This window comes from Culex quinquefasciatus, chromosome 3 (genome assembly GCF_015732765.1).
Source record: "Culex quinquefasciatus strain JHB chromosome 3, VPISU_Cqui_1.0_pri_paternal, whole genome shotgun sequence".
NCBI classification, from domain to species: domain Eukaryota; kingdom Metazoa; phylum Arthropoda; class Insecta; order Diptera; family Culicidae; genus Culex; species Culex quinquefasciatus.
In genome coordinates this window covers 158,825,168-158,849,137 of record NC_051863.1, presented here as the reverse complement: position 1 = coordinate 158,849,137, position 23,970 = coordinate 158,825,168, and the positions used below count along the sequence as shown (strand labels likewise).

At 39.0% G+C, this 23,970-nt stretch overlaps 2 protein-coding genes across 2 annotated transcripts; one reads left to right on the top strand and one right to left on the bottom strand.

Moving 5' to 3' along the window:
• Positions 1 to 108: 108 nt before the first annotated feature.
• On the top strand, positions 109 to 9,832 carry LOC6052635 (KAT8 regulatory NSL complex subunit 2). Its single transcript, XM_001868835.2, has 4 exons — positions 109 to 246; positions 7,652 to 7,748; positions 7,819 to 8,455; positions 8,516 to 9,832. Exons 2-4 carry the CDS (start codon positions 7,731 to 7,733, stop codon positions 9,595 to 9,597), a joined length of 1,737 nt encoding a protein of 578 aa, XP_001868870.2. The 5' UTR covers positions 109 to 246; positions 7,652 to 7,730; the 3' UTR covers positions 9,598 to 9,832.
• A 5,443-nt stretch (positions 9,833 to 15,275) lies between these two features.
• On the bottom strand, positions 15,276 to 17,593 carry LOC6045927 (DAZ-associated protein 2). The gene is given in 5 exon segments (XM_038263879.1): positions 15,276 to 16,228; positions 16,231 to 16,269; positions 16,330 to 16,704; positions 16,821 to 16,879; positions 17,382 to 17,593. Coding segments are annotated over 5 exon segments (645 nt in total). The 5' UTR covers positions 17,404 to 17,593; the 3' UTR covers positions 15,276 to 16,078.
• Positions 17,594 to 23,970: the final 6,377 nt, after the last annotated feature.

Genomic DNA, 23,970 nt, shown 5'->3' with positions numbered 1-23,970 from the left:
CGTGTGCGATAGGTAGAGGTGTGTAAATAACTGTACACACACACACGCGCGCGCGAGAAGCAGCTTCTCTTTCACGCACACACCTACAAAACGAAACCGAACCAAAGCAGGCGGATTTTTTTCTCAGCCGCTGCTGCTGCTGGTTCACGATTTTCCCAATATGGCCGACCACAGTCCACAGTGAGTTGTTGTTGGCTGCGGAAGTGGTTCCGGGGTCGGGACGGATTTTCGACCGCTCACCGAACCGTAAGTACGCCACAAAGGGTCGGATTCGCTGCCGGAGCGTCCGGCCGTTCCACAACGACCAAATTTATCCCTCGCAGGGCGGTGCTCAGTGCCGCAAACGCGAGCTGCAAAAAAGTTTCATCATTCGTCGAAAATTCCCCAAGACGCCATTAAACGCGCGCGCCGTGTGTGCCTGTGTACGTGCGTGAGTGCGTGTGCGTCGACGTCTGACTTTCACCTCCTGCTTTTTTTTTCGCTTGCTCGCTGGCACTTCTGCTAGGAAGAGAGCAGGAAAGAATCGAATTTTGTGGCCCTCGCACCGCGTTCCGCCCAACTGTAGAGTGCCCGAACGGTGCCCCCGCACGGTTCCGACCGACCGGAAATGGTTTCACACCCCGAGCAGCGGTTTCACGCGTCGAAAATTGAACTTCACTGCGGGCGCGAGCACGGTTTGCCTTTCGATCCGATCCGTAATGGCCGCTGCTGTCTGTTTTTCCCGTCGTTTCGCGTGTGACGTAGCGCGAGCTGTCACGGCTGACAGCTGTCAAGCATGGGGTGTGTACTAAAATGTGGCTGCGTACGGGCACCGAAGGGAAGTGGGATGACGTGGGACTATGGTAGGAATGAATATTGAATTTTAAAAAAAGCGCACTGTAACTGAAAATCGCACTTGGCTGAGCTTGTTTTCGCACTTTTTCAAATCGTATGACTTTGACAGTTTGACTACGATAACACAAAAATAGCAATTGTGGTTGAACTGAAAAATTAGTAAGGGGAGGTGTGAAAACGCACTCAGAAAAGTGAGATTTCCAGTTGGCCTATAAGCGGTATACGCACTTCGGAAGGAACCGGTCAAGAAGAAAATTCAAATGGGCAGCAGCGGCAGCGAAAACAAGCCAGAGAGGGTGAAGAAAAGCCCCAAGAAATCATTGCCTCACCTTTGTTCTGCTGTGCGTAAAGCTGTTTCTTGACCCCTTTTCTTCCGATCTGCATACTAGCCTATAGTTCCCGAAAGACCCTATCCGCCAGAGACTATGGATAAATGCCCCGCGAAGTGGCGATAAAGACGATTTGCAAGTTCAGATTTGTTCGGACCACTTCGCGATGAACTTCTTGTGAGTCCACCAAAGGTCGGATTCTACACAAGCACGCGATTCCTTCGATTCCTTGCGCGAGTCGACAGTGGGAGTGGGCCAGTCCTCGGAGAAGGTTATCGAAGGATGCTCGGAAAGACCAGCTCCGCCACAGTCATTGGAACCACGGATGTGTCTGCACTTGGTTGGTTACTCCCTGACGGAGATTGCAGCGAGTTGTTCGGAAGGATCAACAGCGGGACTTAGCCAGTCCCCGGCCCAGTACTACCCGGCAAATCTTCCCGGTAAATCGGAAGCAACAGTTCTCATCTTTTTTCGTAACAGATTTGCACACACAAAAAGTGATTTTTCTTGAAGATTTGGTGTAAACAAACAGACAATACCAATACTGCTACACTCCTTGCACAGAGCCCACGCAGTAGTATTAGTGAAGAGGCCACGATAAACAACGTGGGCTCTTCACTAATACTACTACCACAGACAAACAGACGTGACACTCGAGTTCCGAACCATCGTCCTCCAAAACCCGAGCCAAAAACGGTTATTTCAAATGCAATTTAGCTTCGGCATCCACTCACCCGGCGCTGATGGCGTTGCTGTCGTGACAGCTCGCCCGCCTTTTCTTAGTATGCGTGATGTGTTTTTATTTTGGCAAAGTTGAGCGTGAGCACGTGCGAGGCAGCATATAAAAACAAAAATGTTGATGGGATTCTGGAGTTATTCGAGAACCCGGATACGGGGTGACAGATTATTGCGGGAAAGATTGGGACAGTATCGGCCAAGGCCAGATGAGCGGATTACTAGGGAGGACGTATCTATTACCCCATTGTTAACCCGGTAATGCAAAACATCAAATGTGTCCACCATGTCGATGGAACCTGCTCAGCTGGTGTTGGACAAAGTCGGGACAAAGTACGTGCTTGAAGCATTGTTGAGGCGTTCCCGCGGGTGTCACAGCAAAGCCCTGCTTGGGCTCTTTCCGTTTATTGCCAATATTCTTCACTCATACCTCTTCCAGGTTGTGCAGATGATCGCGGAAAGCCGCGACATTGTTCCAGTGTCTGCCGGAAATCACATTGTCCGATTTTTCAGACCGCGAGAATTTTATCTCCAAGAAAATTGCAGTGGTAAAATCACGAATGGAAGCCTCCTCTCGGTGCTCGGTGGCGGTTGCGGATTTAGATGCGATCCAATATTTTGTGGCCACCTCCAGCAATATCGTCCGCACGATAAGTGCCTCGATAAGAACAAATTTGTTTTGGAACAATTTGGTTAGGATTTTTCGTCCCAGATGCTGTTGGTTGGTCAAAAACAAAAACATCATTTCGATGGTGGCATTTGCTAGCACGAGGCTTATTTGTCTCACACATACAGTGACAGGTACATGACAGTACGGTTCTAAGTATAGGGTATGTATAGGCTGTGTTTCGGCTGTTGCTCACCAGACAGCGCTGGCGTTACCGGGATTTGATGGATCTATTGAAGACGATGGATTTTGAAAACAATTTGTATGAAGAGTCTCGTCTGTTTGTCTGTGCTACTACGTGGGCTCTTCGAGGTTTTGGTAACTGTCAAACGTTCTAGTCATTTACAGTGGTGTCAGAGGGTTGGTCTATATCGTCAATACGGTATGCAGACAATAAGAATATTATGTGCGTATGATACGCGTATGCAGTATACTCGAAGTGATTAACCGCTAGGAACGGCCACTGTAAAAGATGAACCTGTCAAACTGAAAGGTGACCCCGTGCAGGGAATGGTGGAGTTGATTTTTGTGTCGTCTCCGGTGTGACTCGTGGGCTGTTCTGGTCCGTCCGACCACAAACGCGCCACCCCTTAGAAAATCATTTTCTAAAATTCTATGATTCTTTAATTCTCAAATTTTAGAATTTGGGAAAATTTGATAATTTTGGATTAACTCCTCAGTTTTCGAATTATTATATTTTTGAGCTTCGAATTTTTGAACTATTGATTTTAATTTATCTAACAACTGATTTTTTTTTAACCTTAAAAAATTTCTAAATTTCTAAATTTAGAATTTTTAAATTTTTTAAATATTAAAGTATTAAATTTTTTAATGCTTGTTGTTTGAATTTCTGCATTTTTGAATCTTAATTTTATTAATACAGAGCGGATTCGATAATCCGAATGGAACTGCATTCGAATGAGCGAATCTAAATTCGCTAATTGGAACGACTGACAGCTGTCAAAGGCTTGAAACCACGTGTTGGGAAACTGTCGAACAATGGTGTTGGAACGTCAACATCAGTTTGACAACTGGTTTTGACGTTAGAATGCTTTTTAATTTAAAAATGTTCGCATGAGCGGGCGTTCGAGTTAGCGGACATTCGAAGTAGCGAAATTCGTATTATCCGCTCTGCACTGCAATTAAAAATTTAATATTTTTTGAATTCTTGAACTTTGATATTTCAGAATTTGATAATTCACGAGTTTGGATTTTTTTTTTTCATTGCGTTATTTTAAAGTTTTATTTTTTTAAATATTTGTATTTTCATTGAACTTTTTATATTTTATTTTATATTGGTATTTTGCATTGCAAAATTTCTGAATCTTCGAATTGTTGAAGTTCTACATTCCTGAATCTAGAATTTTCAAATATTGTAATTTTCAAGAGTTGTAATATTTCGAATTCTTAAATTTTGAAATGTTAGAATTTTATAATTCCTGATTTTTTTTAATTTAATAATTTTAAAGATTTAATTTTTTTGAATATTTGCATTTTTGATATCTTCATATTACAATTATGAATGTCTAAATTTATGAATCTTCAACTTTTTGAATTTCTTAATTTCTGAATCTTGAAAGCATAGGGCCGGTATACTCTTCAAAAGAAAGGGGGTCAAGAAACAGCTTTACGAACGGCAGAACAAAAGTGAGAAAACGTTTTCTTGGGACTTATCTTCACCCTCTCTGGCTTGCTTTCGCTACCGCTGATGCCCATTAAAAATTTCTTCCGGTTTCTTCCGAAGTGCATACTTTACAATAAAAGTTAAAATTTCAGAATTATATTTTTTCAAATTCCTGAATTTTAATACAGTCGACTCTCTGGTTGTCAATATCCAAGGGACCGTCGAGGAAGAGAAGCATCAGTTTACAGAACGCTGCAAGATGAAGACTCGATTGAAAATATGTTTTTCTTGATACCCAGCTATGGGAGAGAATCATGGCAACGTCCAGCAAACAAAAACAAGCTAATGTAAGGTACGCACTTCGGAAGTAATCGGTCAAGAAAAATTTCAAATGGGCAGCAGCGGTAGCGAAAGCAAGTCAGAGAGGGTGAAGAAAAGCCCCAAGAAAACATTCCCTCCCTTTTGTTCTGCAGTTCGTAAAGCTGTTTCTTGACCCCTTTCCTTCCGGTCTGCGTACTAGCCTTAAAGTCAAACACCCTTCAAAGCTTCGTTTTGCAAAGAAACATTTCTATGCAAGCCATGAGATAGTGAAAATATTGACAACCGGAAGAGATTTTTGAAAGCAAAAAGAATCCAAGGGACCGTCGAGGAAGAGATCCTTCAAGGAAGAGAAAATATCGAGGAATAAAGACAATCGAAGTATGCAGTTTGCAGGGACTGAAGAATTCATCGATAGATGGAGCAATATTGATATCGAGAAGATCGACAGCCAGAGAGTCGACTGTAGATGCTACTAGTTTCACATTTAGATTTTTGCGGAGTGCCTCTGCATTTGACTTTTATATGCGATGCACATAAACTGTATGAGCACTGCATATACATGGTTATGAATTCGAAATATGCCAACGCATATAAAAGTTATGTACCGGGATATAGGTAGTATATGCAAAGCTAATAGCATGTACACTCAAACCCCGATGGTTTGACACCAACTGTTGTCAAACGAACGGGGTCACTTTTTAGTTTGACACCCCTTTTACACGGAGTTCACACACACTACCAAACGTTTGTTTTGATAGAACGAAAAAGTGACCAACCACCGGGGGTTGAGTGTATATGCAGTTTTCATGTTTTCCAAGTGAATTTTCATTTGATTCCCAAAAGTACTACTTCTAATGATTATTTCTTTATTATGATGTTGTTAAATTTCTCAATTTTCTGTATTAGAAAATATTGAATGATTAGTTTTTTTGTACATAAATTTTATTCAAGAATATCAACGTTTTTGATCACTTTTTGTTTAAAAAAATATTTGCCCAGTTGTGACGTCTCGGAACCTGCATCATCGATTTGTACTGGCCTTGGTGATGGTGGGAACGACGACAACGTGCGATGGAACCTAGGATGGAACGAACTTGGCCATGAGCATTTTGGCGATGGTCGGAGCGGCCAGTTTCTCAAGCAGCCACATTGACAATAATTTGGTCGGGATCACCATACTTTCAGACGTTTCCGGAGTGGTGTGGAGAACCTGGCCATGCACCATTGGAACAGCCGTTGGTCCGTGTTGTCCGCAATGTGATTCCGGTTTTAGGTTGTGGCTAGCAGGACGCCCCGTTCGCAACTTGGTTGCCTGAGTATTGTAAGAAATAGAAAAGAAATGAATTCAAGAAAATGTTAGAACCTGTTCAAAACCTACCCGTGCACTTTTGCCATGGACCACCCCTTCCGCCTTCTTGGCCGCCCCTGGTTCTGGAAAGCTTCCTTAAGCGCACTCTTGTCCAGCGGTTTCAACTAGTCCTTCACCTGGCTTTAGGTGTGACCATGTCTCCATGTTCACGATCCGGTCACTGTTGTCCCGGTACCTGCAATCCTCAGCCAAATCGATGGCAACTTTGGCCGTTTTCTTTACCCGGTCAATTTCTTTTTCACCCGCTCGATCTCGATCCTCGACCTTTTGTGCCGCTAAATTCACACCTTTTGCAAAACGTCTCCCGCGTCCAGCCGCAACGCGTTCTCAAATCTATCCATTAAATCGTCAAATTTGAGACCCGTCCATAAATGTCGTGAACATTGCATATAAGTTCTATGTGTAAAAGCATACTGCAAAAATCAATAGCATAATGCACACACAATTTATATGCGATGCTCACAAAGGGCACTTTTGAGCACAACATTTTTCATCAAACAGAATTCACGCTCGGTTATGTGCAAGATGCATATAAAATCTATGAGATTCTTATTCGAAATTATATGTCAAGCGTATCGTGAAAAATAAAAATAAAAATTGAGAGTGTGTGCGTGCAACATGGAGTTAAACTTTTCGAAGTACCACGGGAACCTTCACAGCAACTGCACAGAAAGTTTAACTCCATGTTGCACACACTCTCACTTTTAATTTCTCGATACGGTTCAATTTGACAGCTCAAGGGTTTTATTGCACTGCTAAGGTGAAGCCGTTGATCATTTTCGAAGAAAATTGATCATCACTCTAAAATTCTCTGTATTGAATTCAATTTAACGAATTTCTGGACCAAAATGAATCAGCATGTGCCGGTTGTTGCCTTCTTGAAGCCACTGAAAGAATTTTTGGTCTAAATCAAATGTGTTTCAAAATTTATAAAATTTTGTGGTACAATCATTGACGTCCTAGCTGGCAATCATTGATTAATGACGATTTCCATAACTTTGGAAGGAATGGGACAATCGTTACCAAAAGGAATCAGCATGTGTAGGGCACTATTCTAAACAACTTGTAGAAGGAATTTTGTCAAAATATTGAAAGCGACGCAAAATTTATATCTTTGAACGAAAAATCATGGCAATTGGGTACTTAAGCCCTATGTACATTTTTATTTACAACGGTAAAAAAAACGATTAAAAACCATTTCTGATCACTTTTTTTCATTTTAATGCAAAATTTTTTTTTGTCTGGACAACATTTTTTCTATGGATCAACTATGGTCCCCTTGGAACGAGCTGTCAAGTAGGAGCTTTTCTGTCAAGAAGGACCGCGAGGTTAATTTTTCAAAATAGATTTAAAAATCCATTTTAAACTCTTTGTGGTCGTACAAAAGGTCATTGTACTCAGAAAAATAAGCTTTATCGCTGTAAACAATAATATCAGCAATCTAAGCTTCATTTTAGGACCCAATTATGGAAGTCTTTGAAGATACAGTTATGTGCATTAGCATAAGAAAACAATAATATTTTTAGTTTCAGTGTATAATTCATAAGTTTAAAAACATTTGAATTTCGTGATTTTAAAGTTTAAAAATTTGTTGCCTCCCTTACCTTACTGAGGAAAGACTATAAAACCACTCGAAAATGAACTTTTTAATTAGACTTCCCAGACCTAGTGTAGGTTGCCCATTTAACAAACGGGTACTGCTAAGACGATTCAAATTTTTAAGCACGCAGCCATAATTTTAGTACTAATAGTTTTCCCGTGTCTCGTTTTAGTACACCGTGAATCACGCATCAACGCGCAGCGGCGCGTTTGACGCGTCCCCGTCCTCTTTTGTCACCGCTGAATTGGAAAATGCGAGACAACAATCTGGTAAGAAAAAAAAAAATGCTTTGTTGACGCGACATTCGCAGGTGGTAATTATGGTTTTCTTGCTTTACAGAAGAGCGGGAGCCCCAGGAAGATGAGCAGCCATCCTCGAGGCCAGCAGAGGACCCGACCATATCAGCAGAATACACCATCTGGCGGACATCGCAGCGGAACGACGACAACAACCGGAGTCCTGCAGAATCCCGTCGTAGATCAGGAGAAAGCCTTGCGGAATCAAATTCACATGGAGATCGAGAAGAAGTCCAAGGCTTGTTCGAACGCGTCGTACGAGTGTTCGCTGCCGCGGCTTGAGAATTACAACTTTTGCAAGCGCCACATCCTGCAGGATGCGCGAGCGCCGTTCAAGCAGTGCGCGTTCTTTTTCGCCTCGAACGGGAAACGATGCCTGGAGCCGGCGCCCAAGTACGACAACAAGAAGGACTACGGCACGAACTATTGCTTCGAGCACAGCCGGTTGACGCAGCTGACCAAGACCAAGTCGACGATCGGGAAGTACACCCCGCTGGAGACGACGGAAACGTTGCTGCATCAGCTGGCGCATCACGTAAAGGTGGACAAGGCCAAACAGCAGCAGCAGCAGCAGCACCATCACCACCAGCCGGCCAACTGTTCGGCGTTGAAGATCACCGTTCACGAGGACGACGAGGAGGGGGATGTGGACGTGGTGACGCCGTCGGTTGACCCTTACGGTAGGAGTTGATTCGTTTTGACTCAATTTAGCCAAATTAATCTTGTTTTGATCTTTCCAGTGGATATTGACGTTGGTGCCATCAACGATGCGGGTCGGGTTGTGTTGGATTATGCTTCGGACAGCAGCAGCGACGAGGAAGCGGTCACCGTCGGGAACACTTGGCGTGGCTACGAGATGGACAACTCGGACAACGAGAGTGTCGACTCGCAAACGGAGGACCTGCTGAAGCACGCCGGGATCTACACGGCCGAGGAGGCGACCATGATCACGAAAGAGAAGCTCATCCGGCTGCAGACGCTGTACATTGATCAGTTTCACCGGTTGCAGCACGTGCTGAAGGAGAAACGCCGCCGTTATTTGCACGATTTGCGCAGGGAACGGGAGCAGCATTGCAGCATCCACGACCAGGTGAAGGATTCGCCCAAGGAGCGTAAAATGTACGAAAAGTTGAAGGCGCTGAATCATTACCACCGGAAGCACGGCGTGGAGGCGATTCTGCACCGGAAGTATCTGGAGAAACGAGCCAAGGCCACGGAAGGGCTGCACCAGAAGGTGCCGTCCTATCCAAAGTGTGCATTTACCGAGGGTGGCGTCAAATGTGGCGAACGGACGCTGTCCTGCTGCAAGTACTGCCGCAAGCACATCCTCGAGGACAAGAAGCAGGTCCTGTTCAAGGCGTGCGGCGTCGAGAAGAGCGGCGTCGTCTGCCAGGAACCGTTGGCGAACCTGTTTGAAGATTCCACCTGCTATCTGCACGTCGAACTCCCCGCCCAGAAAACATTCACCAAGAAAAAGTACGAATCCGAGTCGGAGGGTGAAGACGACGGTCAGCTGACGCTCAAAAACGATCCGTTCGAAGAGGAAAGACGCGTTGGTGACACCATCAAATCGTCCCCGTCGCTGTCCACGTCGACGACGGTTACGGCCGTCGAAACGGACACGGAAATGGCCCAGGTTGGGCCGCCACTCGTCGAGAACAACATTACCATCGTGCACGACGAGGAACCGGGCAGCTTGGAGGACTCGCTGCCGGTGAGCGTGATTGCCAAGCCGGCAGCCAAAGAAGCTCCCGTCAAGCCAGTGGATGTGAAGCCGGAGCAGTTACCTGCGGCGACGTCAGCGACGGACAAGGGCAAATAAAACTTGCGTGTTTTTTGGTCTCAATTTAATTGATGTTTATTGTATTTTCTTTCATTGTAATAGTTTTTCCTTAAATACAGTCGCAGACGAAAAAACAAAAAAATCGAAACAAAAACAAGGAAAGTTTTTTTTTTGGTTCGGAACTAAATCGCCTAGAAGTTGTAGAGAATAGTTTTAGGGGGTTTCGATTTGTGGTGTATAATTTTGGGGAATAAAATTGTCAGCCTAATCTCGATCACTGTGTTATGTTATCTTCACATTTCACTAGAACAGTTTCCGCTTTCTTTTACTTTTTTCGGCGCGTGCGTGAGTGTGTTACGTTGGCGTTTTTTTTTTTTGCAGACAGTGCAGACAAAAAAAAAAAGAAATAATGGAGCAAATATCACTTGGGTTGGGATTGTGCGTGTAGCATTTTGTCACGTTGCTTTCGAGAAGTTTTTTTAAACAACAGATTTTCCTAATTGGTGTTATCGATTAACTTGTTGCAAATATGTTAAAACTTAGATTCTGCTCTCAAGTGTTATAAAAATGTATTTTTTTGTAGTAAAATTTCGCTTTTGAAATAAATTAGGTTTTGTATTAATCCGAACCCGGTCCTAATCTGGTCTCGTCACCTCAGAGGACCTAATAAAAATAGGTAAAGGTACAAAAAAAACTTCAACTCATAGAGGATCGGCATCATTTTCCATGGTGTTCCTAAAGTCAGCAACATTTAATAACGTGATTTTTGACCAGGGTGACAACTCAAATTCCATTTTCAAATTCCCGACTTTTTTCCAGACTTTTCCAGAATGCTCAAATAAAAGGCATTTGTTATCTAAATAATGATTTCAAGCAAAAAACTTTCTATAAAAAAGTCAATATTAACCACCGAAAAAAAAATTCTCAATGAATTTAAAAAAATCCAAATATAGGCATTTTTTGTAATTACAGAAATTAAAAACAAATAAAAATAAACTTCAAAAATTTAATTTCATTATTACGATTCAGAGTAGAAACAAAAATAATTAGTCTTTGAAAAAATAATCGAAAGTTCAACAATATTAAAACTTCCATGTTATTTTTTAAATTGGCAAACGTATAGTTTTTGATACTTCGTTTCAACTGGAAATGAAAAAAAGTTAAAGATAACTGAGCAACTCTCTACGAAATCGGCCGATTTTGACCATTTTTTTTTTTTTGTATTTTTTGATTTGACTAAAACTTTGTGGGGTCCTTCCCTATGACCAAATAAGCTATTTTGCGTCATTGGTTCACCCATACAAGTCTCCATACAATTTTGGCTGCTGTCCATACAAAAATGGTATGTAAATATTCAAACAACTGTAACTTTTTAATGAATTTTCTGATCAATTTGGAGTCTTCGACAAAGTTGTAGGTATTGTTGAGGACTTTTGAGAAAAAAAATAGGTACACGGAAAAAATTGCAGATTTTTTAATCAACTATTTTTTTCACTAAAACTCAATTTCCCAAAATACGTATTTATTGATTTTCGAGATTTTTTGATATGTTTTAGGGGACAAAAATCCGCAACTTTTGAGCCATAGAAAAAAATGGTCAAAAATCTGCCGCTGAGTTATGAATTTTTGAAAAAATAGTGATTTTTGGAAAAAATTGAAGTTTCATGCAAAAACAAGTTAGACATTATTTTTTAATGCAAAATTGAATTTGCAATCGATAAGTACTTTACAGATTTTTTGATAGAGGGCTCCGTTTTCAAGATATAGCCACCGAAAGTTTGATTTTAGCGAAATATTTGCGGTTATTTTAATTTCTAAAAATAGTGACCATGAGTGACCGCTTTTAAAAATATTTTTTTTTGAAAAGTTCAGAAAATTTGCTATGAAATTGTCTAAGAGACATTGAAGATTGAACCTCGGGTTGCTGAGATAGAGCCGCTTTAAGAAAAAGAAACACGAAAATTGAAGTTTTCTTAATCTCACCAAAACAACCCACCATTTTCTAATGACCATATCTCAGCAAATAATGGTCCGATTTTCAATTTTAACACATGAACAATTCGTGAAATTTTCCGATCTTTTCGAAAAAAATATTTTGAATTTTTTTAGATCAAGACTAGCATTTTAAATGGGCGTAATATTCTATGTTTGGCCCTTTTAAAATGTTAGTCAAATATTTTTTTCGAAAAGATCGGAAAATTTCACGAATGTTTCATGTATTAACATTTTATTGCAAATTTTCTGAACTTCTCAAAAAAAATTTTTTTAGAAATGTTCACTTATGGTCACTATTTTTAAAAATTGAAAAACTGCAAATATTTCGCTAAAATAAAACTTTCGGTGGCTATATCTTAAAAACTAACTTAATCCACCTATGTGGTTGGAGCCTTCCTCACTTATTACCAACAATGGCTGATATGATGGAATTGTACAAAAATTTCATCTATTTTTAAGATCCGGAATAAAAAAGTACATAAATGTCACTTAAGTGTCCATATCTCGAGACAGGGTTGCCAGATCTTAAATGTTTTGGACTCGTTGGAAAGGTTTTTTGATAACCTAACCAACGATGGGTCGGATGGTGGATCCGGACATAGTTTACATACATTTAAGTGAGATCCGGCTTCCAAAAAGTACATCAATATCACTTAAGTGGGCATATCTCGAGACAGGGTTGCCAGATCTTCAATGTTTTAGGCTCGTTGAAAAGGTCTTCTGATAACCTAACCAACGATGGGTCGGATGATGGACCCGGATATAGTTTACATACATTTAAGTGAGATCCGGTTATATGTGAAAACATATTTTTATACATAACTTTTGAACTACTTATCGAAACTTCAATCTGTATAAAACTCGATCTATGGGACCCTAAACCAAGTCGACTGCAACAGGTTCGGGTCAAATCGGTTCAGCCAGTGCCGAGAAACGTGACCTAGTTTGTTGGTCACATACATACATACACACACACATACACACAGACATTTGTTCAGTTTTCGATTCTGAGTCGATATGTATACATGAAGGTGGGTCTACGACGTTTTTATACAAAGTTCATTTTTAGAGCAGGATTATAGCCTTACCTCAGTGAGGAAGGCAAAACGGAGCTCTTTGTCAAAAAATCTGTAAAGTACTTTTCGATTGCAAATTCAATTTTGCATTAAAAAATAAAAACAAATTTGTTTTTGCATGAAACTTCGATTTTTTCCAAAAATCACTATTTTTTCAAAAATTCATAACTCGGCGGCAGATTTTTTGACCATGTTTCTCTATAGCTCAAAAGTTGCGGATTTTTGTCCCCTAAAACATATCAAAAAATCTCGAAAATCAAAAAATAAGTATTTTGGGAAATTGAGTTTTAGTGAAAAAAAAAGTTGATTAAAAAATCTGCAATTTTTTTTCCGTGTACCTATTTTTTTTCTCAAAAGTCCTCAACAATACAGAACAATTGATCAGAAAATTCACTCAAAAGTTACAGCTGTTTGAATATTTACATACCATTTTTGTATTGACAGCAGTCAAAATTGTATGGAGACTTGTATGGGGAACCAATGACTCAAAATAAATTAAGTCAAATAAATTAATAACAAATTAAGTCAAATAAAACAATACAAAAAATAAAAATGGTCGAAATCGGCCGATTTCGTAGAGAGTTGCTCACGTGTCCAAAACATTTAAGGGGTTACATACATGTAAATCAACAAAAAAGGCAGAGGTTAGTGTGAGCATTTTATTTTTTTTAATCTGTTTCAGGGCATTAAAATATACATTTTCATCTATTCTCAAAACAAATTTGAAGAGATTTGTTTGTATCTTTGCCGAGTTATAGCTACTTGAAGTTAGCAATTTCAAAAAACGGGTGCCACGATATCTTAACACTGCTTTGACCAAATTGGCTCAACATTTTAGTGAAGACTCGTTAAACCGGTCCTATGTGCAGACGGACGCCGATTTTCAAAAAACTTAAAAAATATATTTTTGTGTTTTTCATGTAAAAAATCGTCAGTTTTTAATTTTTGTATTTTTTTAAAAGGCTTAATTTTAAAAAACGGGCTCCGTGATACTTTCAGGAGTGAATCATGTTTTAGTGGATTAAATAAATTTTCTGTGTTATGAAATTTTGTGCTTTTCTACATGTATGTAACCCCTTAAGATCTGGCAGTCCTATCTAAAGTTATAAGCACTTAAGTGTTATTTATGTACTTTTTAGAGGTCGGATTTAGGATATTTTGATGAAAACGTTGTCTGGATCTGTCATGCACCCTACCGCTAGATGGGTAATCAAAAAACCTTTCCAAAGCTTCTAAAAGATTGAAGATCTTTCAACTCTATCAATAGTTATGAGCACTTAAGTGTTCACTATACAAATATGAGGAAGTCACTTTTTATAAAGGTCCCATATGCTATTGTTTTTAATATATCTAAGGGACCTATTAAAAAAATCAGAAATGTTTTTGCCCCCTGATTTTTCGAACCTAATTTGTAGAGGAGGGCGACATAAACTCTGAAAAATACTGGCAATGGTCTTACCAAAAAAAATGTAAATTAAACATTTTTGTGTTTAATAAGGCAAGTTTTCACAACAAAAATAAACTTGTTGTTTTGAATAGACTTCAACTACTTATACTTCCATAAATACTTCAGTTCTCATGATTTTAGACAAGGTAGCCACTTCATTATTAAATAATAAAGAACTAAAGTGAAAAAAAATTATAAAATTGAAAGATTATAGCAATAAACAATAATATTTTTTATTTATTTACCAAAAAATCGGCGTAAGTTTAAAAAGTAATTAAATAGTTTCGCATGAAAAACCATAAGAAAAAATATTCCAAGGGACGTTTAAAATTTGGCAACACTGTTAAAAGTAATGGACACTTGCGGGAAGATCCGCCACATTGATTCCACAACTCGAGTTTTCAAAAGTAGTTTTCAAGAAAATTCCGTTAGGGAGCATTCTTTTATTACGTAACGCAGTTAGTGGTGGGGGAGGGGGAGGAGGTGTCAGTGTATGTTACGAAATGTTACGAAAATTGGGGGAGGTGGGGTGGAGTGCTGAAAAAGCCAAGCCATAAGCAAACAACCTTTCGAGTTTAAAAATTGATTTAAGTCGCATAAAAGTTTCATCTAAGTAAATTATGCATAATTGTGCAAGGAAGGATGTTGTGTCTGGTGATTTATATGAAGCGATAAGTTAAAACGTTTAAATCAGTTCGAAAAGTTTCATAATCTGGCAACACTGCCATAAATATCAATATTTAAGTAAACATTTCAAGGCCAAATGTAGGAAATTAGGGAGAAAATGTGTACAAAATAGATTTGTTTTGTATCGTTGAATAATTTTTAACAGAAGTTTTAGTTGATCTATTTTTAAGAAAGATATTATCAAAAAATATTAAGAGTTGCTAACACAATCCCTTCCCAAAGTGACGATTTGAAAAATTTTTGGAATAAATACAAAGTTGCAAACTGCTTTCGAATACTGACTCCGGTTACGGCTGCTGCTGCGGCGTGTGTATGGCATTTTGGTCAAACTAAATCGTGTTCGGAACTCGCGGGTAACGCTACGTTTTTTCTTCTTCTCATTTTCTGCAGAAGCTAGTTCAAGTCACCGCAACTTCTAAACTAATGTAATCTGTGTTTGTGTCAATCTGGGTTTTAATCCCTCACGCGGCAAGGAACAATCACTTTTGTTTTTTTTTTTACTCTTTCGCTAGTTTTTTTCTTCTTCGAATGCTTGCTGTAACTGTTTTTGCTTCATTAATTTATAAGTATGGGGTTAGCCGTCGTTTCCTCAGCCATGATTGCTAGTTGTTGATCTTTCCTTTTTACTCCTTTTTAATTGTGAATAATATACTGTTTCAATATCATTCAAATATATTTATAATTGATTACTGCTGCGTTTCCTCTTGGTTTTTAATGTTTTAAGTTGGTACGTTGTAACTCACTGTTGAACTTCGCTACATGACTTGCTCATTGCCGGTTTGTGTTTTTTTTTCTATTTCTGTTTGTGTGTGATTAATAGGTTCTCAATAACTCGTTTTGTGGTTTAGTAGTTTTTTGTTTGTTTGTTGTTGCTGTACTGGTACGTTTCATACATAGTTCGTTACAATTCGCTTCGTTTGTGTGTGTTTACTTCAGAAATTCTTTATTGTTGCTTTCTAAATAGTCAATGCGAGTGATTACAACGAAAAAACGAAATATTTGAACTAATAGAAAATAATAATCAAAACAATGGCATCATTTCTCGTTCTGCATTTCACTAGAAGAGGAGTTGAATATTTCCCGTTTGACTACACAAAACCGAAACTAAACACGACGTTTTGTATATGAATGGATGCGTTTGGGAGTGTGTGTGTGTTTGTGTGCGCTCGCTAATACTACTACTATCTTCAAAGAACCAATAGTAGAGAATAATTTTAATCACTGATTGATTTGGGTTGGTTTCTCTCTGAGCAGGTTACATACTCTGTTTTTGTGGTTGCAAATTTTGTGCGCGATCATCACGGGCGAGCCGCACTTACCAAAAGGTAAACCCGGCCCCGTTGCCACCGTGAAGGAAGTTGTTCTTCTTTTTGGTCATGACCACCTGCTGGCCCTGCATGGCGGCAATTTGGGCCGCGTTCGGAGCGATTCCCGGCGGGGGAGGGGGAATCGTGGCCGCGCCACCCCGGCCTTTCCGAAACGGGCTCCGGCGTCGTACATGGCGCCCTAGGAGGAAACATTTCCGATTGAAAACAGATTCATTTTCAAACAGTTGGTACAACTCACCTGAACGGGATAGATCTGCGCTTGAAACACTTGTGGTGGTTGAGCCTGATGGGTGAGCTGGGCGGCGGTCGCAATCGGGTACTGGTACATCGCCGCCGGATGGTGGTGCATGGGTTGGCCGGCGGCCGCCGCGGAATACGGGGGAGGCGGTGGAAGATGGTGATGCTGGGCAGCGGGCGGCGCCGGAGCGTACTGCATCGGTGTGGCCTGCGGCAAACCCGTGGACGGATTCACGCTCCAGGTGGCAGCACTCGTGGCGTAGTACGGCTGGTGGTGCTGGACCATCCCAGGCGGGTACGGCGAGTACCCGGCCGGGGCGGCCATGCTCGTCACCACCGAGTTGTACGACGGCGGTAGCTGGGCGTGCGCTGGAATCTGGAAGGAATTTCGGGAAATTTAAATTTCGCCACCAGAGTGCACCGCTGTGCGTCTTTTGTATGGAAGCCTAAAGCTAGTATGAAAAGATAGATGGCGTTTTGACTAGTACGTACTTGGCTGTTCACATATTGCTGATAAGCCGCTGATTGAGCAGCTGCATCGTAAGGATAACCTGAAAGAAAGAATGAGTAATGCAATTGAAGTACTTTTATCATTTATTTTTTGGTAAATAGACGAGAAAATAATCATGTGACGCAATAAAATTACGAAAAACATTAGTCATCTATTCAAAGCCTTATCAAACAAACGAAAATAGATTTTAAAACACTAAATTCACAACTAATTGAATGCACTTAGCACATATTTCAGTGCAAAGTGCACACAAGTTATACGTAGGAAGGTTTCTAGAACAAAGGTAAACGAAGCTGATTAAAAATTGATTATTCATCGGGGCACCATCATCGAAAAGATTTTGGCAAATTGTCGTAAATTTACGTAACAAAGGTCAAAAATCGTGAAAACAACCCCTTTCCAACTTTCAAACCCGAAAATTATCAAGGATTTTCCCAGAATCTGGTGATATCATGGGTCATGTTTTTCTTCTCTCTCTTGAGCAGCTTCCTGCCATTCCTCTTGCCCCAAAAAAACGCAATCGATTTCACAACAACACTTACCATTATTTGCTTTGTTGTTCATGGCTGTAGGATGATCTGGCCTTTTGCTAGTACTGTTAACTTGTAAATTTGTAACTATATATACTTTGTAATACTATATACGTTAAAAATAAATACAAAATTGCGTTCTAAGACTTTTGCCTTCCCCTTTTGCTTGTAGTAACTTTTTAAATATTGATTTGTTTGTCTAGAAAATAAAGCAAGCGAAGGTTGACATTTTTAACGTCAGGTTCGCCCGCTTTGTGGGGCGAAATCTACAGCGGGGCTGCCGCATCTGCGGTTGCGTGTGCGCAGACATTTCGACGTCTACGAGTTTGATTACAGAGTCGATTACACTGAAACCCCGGTGGTTGGCCACTTTTCGGTTTGACACTAGAGGTATCAACGCGCGAGAGTGTGCGGGTCCTTTGTTATACCACAAGCACGTGGTAAACAGCTGGTTTTTACAGACGAATGATCTACTCGATTTGCCTATGTCTGCGTCAAAATAGTGTAAACAAAGTCAGCTGCTTGATATTCAGCCAATCACAATCGTTAAAAACCAAAATATAAATACTAATAAAAATACTAATAAAAATACTAATACAAATACTAATACAAATACTAATACAAATACTGATACTAATACAGAATCATAGTGTGCGTGAGAGAAACAGTGGAGATCTCTCTTGGTTGATTGTACCCCGTTGCACCATGGGGTATTTCCATATAAGCGAGCGGCCAAAAATATTTTTTTGCTTTTTTGTGACTTTTTTGTGTTGTTTGTACTTAGTATAATGAAAACAAATGAATTTTGATATTTTTCCAAAAAAAAGTTTAATTCTCGATTTTTTCATATATTTGAGGCCACATGCATTAAAGTGGTGAATTTTAATATTCTTGCTCTGTCTATTTGATGCACGGAATGGCGGTTTATGCTATGTTAAAGTTTCTGATTTACGTTCAATCTCCCTCCCCTTCTTCTTGAGTTAAAATCCACCTCTCTTTGAATGAATTTCTAATTTTAATAAACGTACCTAAGTACCAACAAAGTCATGAGTAGTAGTAGTAGTAGTAGGTACATTATTTCTTCCTCTGCAGGTAAAATAATATGCTTTTAACCAAGCGTATACGCGAAATCATTAATTTTCCTGCATGAATCAAAATATTCAAAATGGCATAACTCAAAAAGTGCACATAAGTGCACTTTGAAATTTAGAGACAAGTTAGGACATGGTTCAAATTTTAGGCTGCAAAATTTTCAGATCGCACAAATGCACACAAAAAAGTACTCCATTAACAAAGTTGAAAAAAACTAAATTTTGAATAATAATCCATCTTTTTTGATTTTTATTATTTTTTTTAGCGTGTAAAAGTGTGTTTTGAAAAATGTTATTGAAAAGTTGAATCAATTACCTTTCTGAATATATATATAATGATGCAGGAAAAAATACATAAACAGCTACACAGTACAACTATGAAAAATAATCATTTTTTTGTCAAAAAACATGTTTTTTCTTACCATTTTCGCCTTTGAAGGTCTGCAATTCAGTGAATTTTGATCCTACAACTTTCAAACTCCGGATTTTTCTTAGTTAGAATGTTTATTTTCGAAAAAAAAATACCAAAAAAATAATTAGAGTATGTCGGTTTTTCGATTTATGGCCGCCTGAAACCCCATAGTGCGTTGGTTTGACTAAGTGAAATTGAAGAGAGACGTCACTGTCCTTGTCACTGTCACTGTTTAAGGCTAGTATGCAGATCGGAAGGAAAGGGGTCAAGAAACAGCTTTACGAACAGCAGAACAAAGGAGAGGGAGCGATTTCTTGGGGCTTTTCTTCACCATCTCTGCCGCTGCTGCCCATTTGATTTTTTTCTTGACCGGTTCCTTCCAAAGTGCATACCTTACATTAAGCTCTGCACACAGAAACCTAGTAAAATGTTGCGCGTACTCCGATGTGTACTCGTACTCCGCATCTCAGGGCCTGCAAACATGTTTGTAAAACCCAAAACAAAATTTTGTGGATCCAACAAACTTGTTTGGTATGGCCCCAAAATTACACTTTTAGTTAATCTCCATCACTATCATGAGGGATGGTTCAACAAACATGTTTATCGAATAAATAGTTTAATAAACTAAAAATTTGGTTGGACATCTAGTTTCACATGGATTTTTTCTTTTCTTCTCTGCTAAAGCTACTATAGTAGATTTTGTGAAATGTGAGCCGTTCACAGAATCCTCTCTGCGGTGAACACAACGCAGTAGGGCTAGCCGCTCAAATTTGTGTAATACATTTTCAGGTGTTCTCGGGTGTACTACTATCATTAATAATGTCAAGAATGGGGCGTAACCTAATCAGGAGACATGCTGTCGTTGAACCAGTTGCGTTTGTGTTAGATTAGATTATTTTTCAATTATTTTTTTTCTTCTTCGCTCTTTTCCAAAGATTTGTTTGTTTATGTTTAATTTTATTTTGGAACAAAAGGCTTCCACGAGGCTTCCATCTTTTATTTTTACTTTTAATGATTTAATACATAATTTAATAATTAAATAATTTAATAATTTAGTAATTTAATAATTTAATGATTTAATAATTTAATCATTTAACAATTTAATCATTTAATAATTTAATAATTTGATAATTTAATAATTTTATAATTTATTAATTTAATAATTTAATAATTTAATAATTTAATAATTTAATAATTTAATAATTTAATAATTTAATAATTTAATAATTTAATAATTTAATAATTTAATAATTTAATAATTTAATAATTTAATAATTTAATAATTTAATAATTTAATTTTTTAATAATTTAATAATTTAATAATTTAAAAATTAAATAATTTAATAATTTAATAATTTAATAATTTAATAATTTAATAATTTAATAATTTAATAATTTAATAATTTAATAATTTAATAATTTAATAATTTAATAATTTAATAATTTAATAATCTAATAATTTAATAATTTAATAATTTAATAATTTAATAATTTAATAATTTAATAATTTAATAATTAAATTATTTAATAATTTAATAATTTAATAATTTAATTATTCAATAATTTAATAATTTAAAAATTTAATAATTTAATAATTTAATAATTCAATAATTTTATAATTCAATAATTTAATGATTTCATAATTTAATAATTTAGTAATTTAATAATATGAAATAGTAATGTGAAATGAATCACTATATTAAAAATGCTTCTACAAACATTACAAAGACAACAATTTTTTGATTGAAAAATTCTGAATCAAGATTTGAATGTTTTTCTAAAACAAATAGGCTGCCAAATGGCCGATTGGGAATGATGCCTTTCAGAACCTTAAACAATTTAACAATTATTTTTGTAATTATATAATTTCCGTTCGACTGTCAAGATACCTCCAACAAACCTTCTTGTAGAACTCTAGCTGTCACTTCTGTCAATGTTAAAAGTCAGAAACCGGCGCTCTTCTTTTCGTTCCCTTTCTCTCTCGCTCTCTTGCCACCCGCATGCGCTCTCTCTCCCGGCGGCGGGCAGTCACCCAATCAGCGTCGAGGCCACGCACACATTCGCACACACGCAGGGTAGTTTCCTCTCGCGCTCTCGCCAAAACCAGACCAACCCATACCGGGCAGTGTTGCCATGATTTGCACAGTGTGCTGATTGTTTGTGCCAAAAGTATAAAAAGTGGAGTTAAACATTCGCAGATTTATGGAAAAAATAAAACGCCATATTTCACTGTTTAACATCTCGATGGAGAAAAACCTCGGTCGTTGAGACTAATTTTTGTCAAACCTTTTGGAGTTTAGCAACCACACACACTACTCAATCTTATTTTTAAAACAGTTTATCATTTCAAGCAAAACATTGTAAAACGTCCAATCACATTTTTCAAAACATTGAGAAAAACGAGGATGAAATCTGCGGTTAGTTTTTCAATTCCTATTTCGAACATAATTTGCCAATTCTGATTATTAATCAAATAAAAAGCATAAAACTAGATGTGTTATGCTTCCTAATCTTCAATTTTATGCAAAAATGTGTTTTTCCCGGAAAAAGTAATGAAAAAAATACATTGGCCTGAAAAAAAGTTATCAACATGCCGGATCGGATTTAGCCCTTTGCGATTTACAGCCTTTGTAAACATTTGCGTGTTTCATTTTCCATGTGGGTCCTATGGCAAACGTCCAAACACGATGGCAGGCTTTGTTTTTGTTGTTATTTTGGTTTTTGGCCTCGCAGGCCAAACCAAAACAAATTGTTCTTTCGTGTTGGGCCTTTCGTGTTTCGTGTTGGGCCTTTGTAATCAACAATATTTTTTCGCTCGTTTTTGTAAATTTTACAGTTAATGTCGCGTTTTTTATACATTGCCTGTTACACATCGAGTTTTCCTGCATTTCAAAAGGTAAGTTCAATATTTTAGCACAGTTTTCTGTGTGGTATTAGTGATTTAAAGTACATAATAAAGTTCTGTTTTACAGGAAAATGCTGGATACTTGGATGGCTAAAAAGCCTACAAACTCAGACGATTTTGACCGGAAGGTGCTCCAGAGATGCTCGGAACCAGGGTGACGACAACAAGGTGTTGCTAACACCCAGAGTGGCCTTCTTAGAGGAAACAGCTTAAAGCATCTGTGGAAGGAATACCGTACGATTTCGATGGAGGCGTAGGAACCAAGCTACCAACATAAATGCTGCCAAATTGCATGGCCATCTCCGCCGAATCTTTATGTCACCTACGAGTCGATGGCACCGACGACTTGACCGGCCACCACCCGAGAGGGAGGGGGGATCTTTCTGTGCGAAAGTTCTTATCAACGGGTATATTCATCGGAACGAGATAGCGACACGGAATAGCAAACAGGAGAAATGGACTAACAGTGTCTTCAAGTGATGGTTTTATCCGTTTTATCTAATAAATTTATGTAAATTTTATGTTTTTTCGTTTATGTTTGTTTTCAAAGCCAGACAATTACTGGAATCATAATGACGCACGTCTTGATGGTGTATGAATTGGCCAGAAATACTAGGGAATTTTTATTTTGATTAAATCTCTGATAGTGGAAGAGTTCATTCGTTGATTCGAGACGTCGCGGATGGTGTTGGAACGAGGTTGGCGGTTGCTGACCTGTACCGAAGCTTGTATCGGCCACCGCTGCTTACGGTAGCAGATTCTCCTCGAATGCTGCCTTTATCGGTTCTTGGGCAACAGCCTCCTACTACTCGTCGGAGCAGTCACAGCACCCTGGGTTTACGATCGCGCTCGAGGCCAGCATACTCTTGTTTCGAACTCTAACGCATCCGCCGCTCCGGATCCGGCGATGTTCCGGCGACATAGTGTTGGCGCTCGTGTCGTCGGCCTCGCTCATGTGGCCACTACCGTAATCGTCATCAGCACTTGACACCGTTCGGGTTGTAACGGGCGTCGTCGGTTGGGCTGATTCCTGGCGTAGCCGTTAGCGGGGGTAGATACACCTGGTGCACGTCGTTGCTGCCGAAGCGGAGCGTAGTTGACGTGCGGCCGCAGGTTTTCCTTCGTGAAAGAAAAGAAGAAGTAGGGACAGTCAGGATTGTGGTGCTGCTAGGTTTTGGGATCTAAAGACAAATATTGTATTGGAATCTGCACTTCCAAATTGTCCACTCACCCAATCCCAGCTATTCCGCACACCTCCCCCGCTACTACTGCTTATACCGGTGGACGAAGCCGAGATGAAATGGAACGCACCATGCCATCCAGCCAGCGCTGGCAGGACTTTCAAGAGGGCGCGCGAACTGTTCGGAATTCCGGTGTTCACGTTGATTAGCTTGATTAGGTCGTCCTTGTCAACGCAGCCGGAAGTAGTATGTGTCCCGTGGCTTCGCACTGCATTGCTACTCCGTTAAGTCGCGGCAGCTGGATGTTTCGTACAAATTTAAAACAAAGGGCCATTCTTTGTTTCGGTGTTTGTTTTGAAACACATTGTTTTTGTCCCTAGGTCAAACACGATTCCAAACCAAAACAACCCAGTTTCCACAATGGCCCTTAGAAGCAACGGGTCTATGAGGATTTTGAAAACAAACAAGATATCGTTGACTTTGGCCTTTGGTAAAATAGATGTTTTTCATAGAAAAATCATATTTTTCATAGTTTTCTCGATGTGTAGAGATAGTTTAACTTTCTTAGCATCGTTTGCAAGAAAAATGTGTTTTGTTTACATTTTTGACTTTGGACCTTTTACATTGTTTTGCTTGATTTTTTAGTTTGGCTTTGTCAAATCAACGATGTACAAACTAGAAAATGTCAAACTAAAATGTGTCTAACAACTGGGGGTAAGTGTACAAAATTCGTTCTCTAATAAGCTCAAGATTTTCTATTTCAAGGATAAATATAAAATCATTGAAAAATAGAAGAAAAATGATCAGATTTTTTTTATTTAGTAGATTTTAAAAGATCAAAAGCTGGTCTGACAGATTTCCATGTTCCAGCGCGCAGATCTTCCGCGTCCTCTCCCGCTCTCACCGCAAATCTTCCGGCTGGCAACCTTCTCTCACTCTCTCGCTCTCTTTCGGCGAGACTTGTTCGCCCACCGCCGACGACCCGAGAGTCAGGCCCAACTGCCACGGCCAC

What these genes read in the sequence shown, in the direction of transcription:
- LOC6052635 (XM_001868835.2), top strand. An exon ending in GCCGTCGGTTGACCCTTACG is followed by an intron (nt 8,456 to 8,515) that starts GTAGGAGTTGAT and finishes TGATCTTTCCAG; the next exon opens with TGGATATTGACGTTGGTGCC.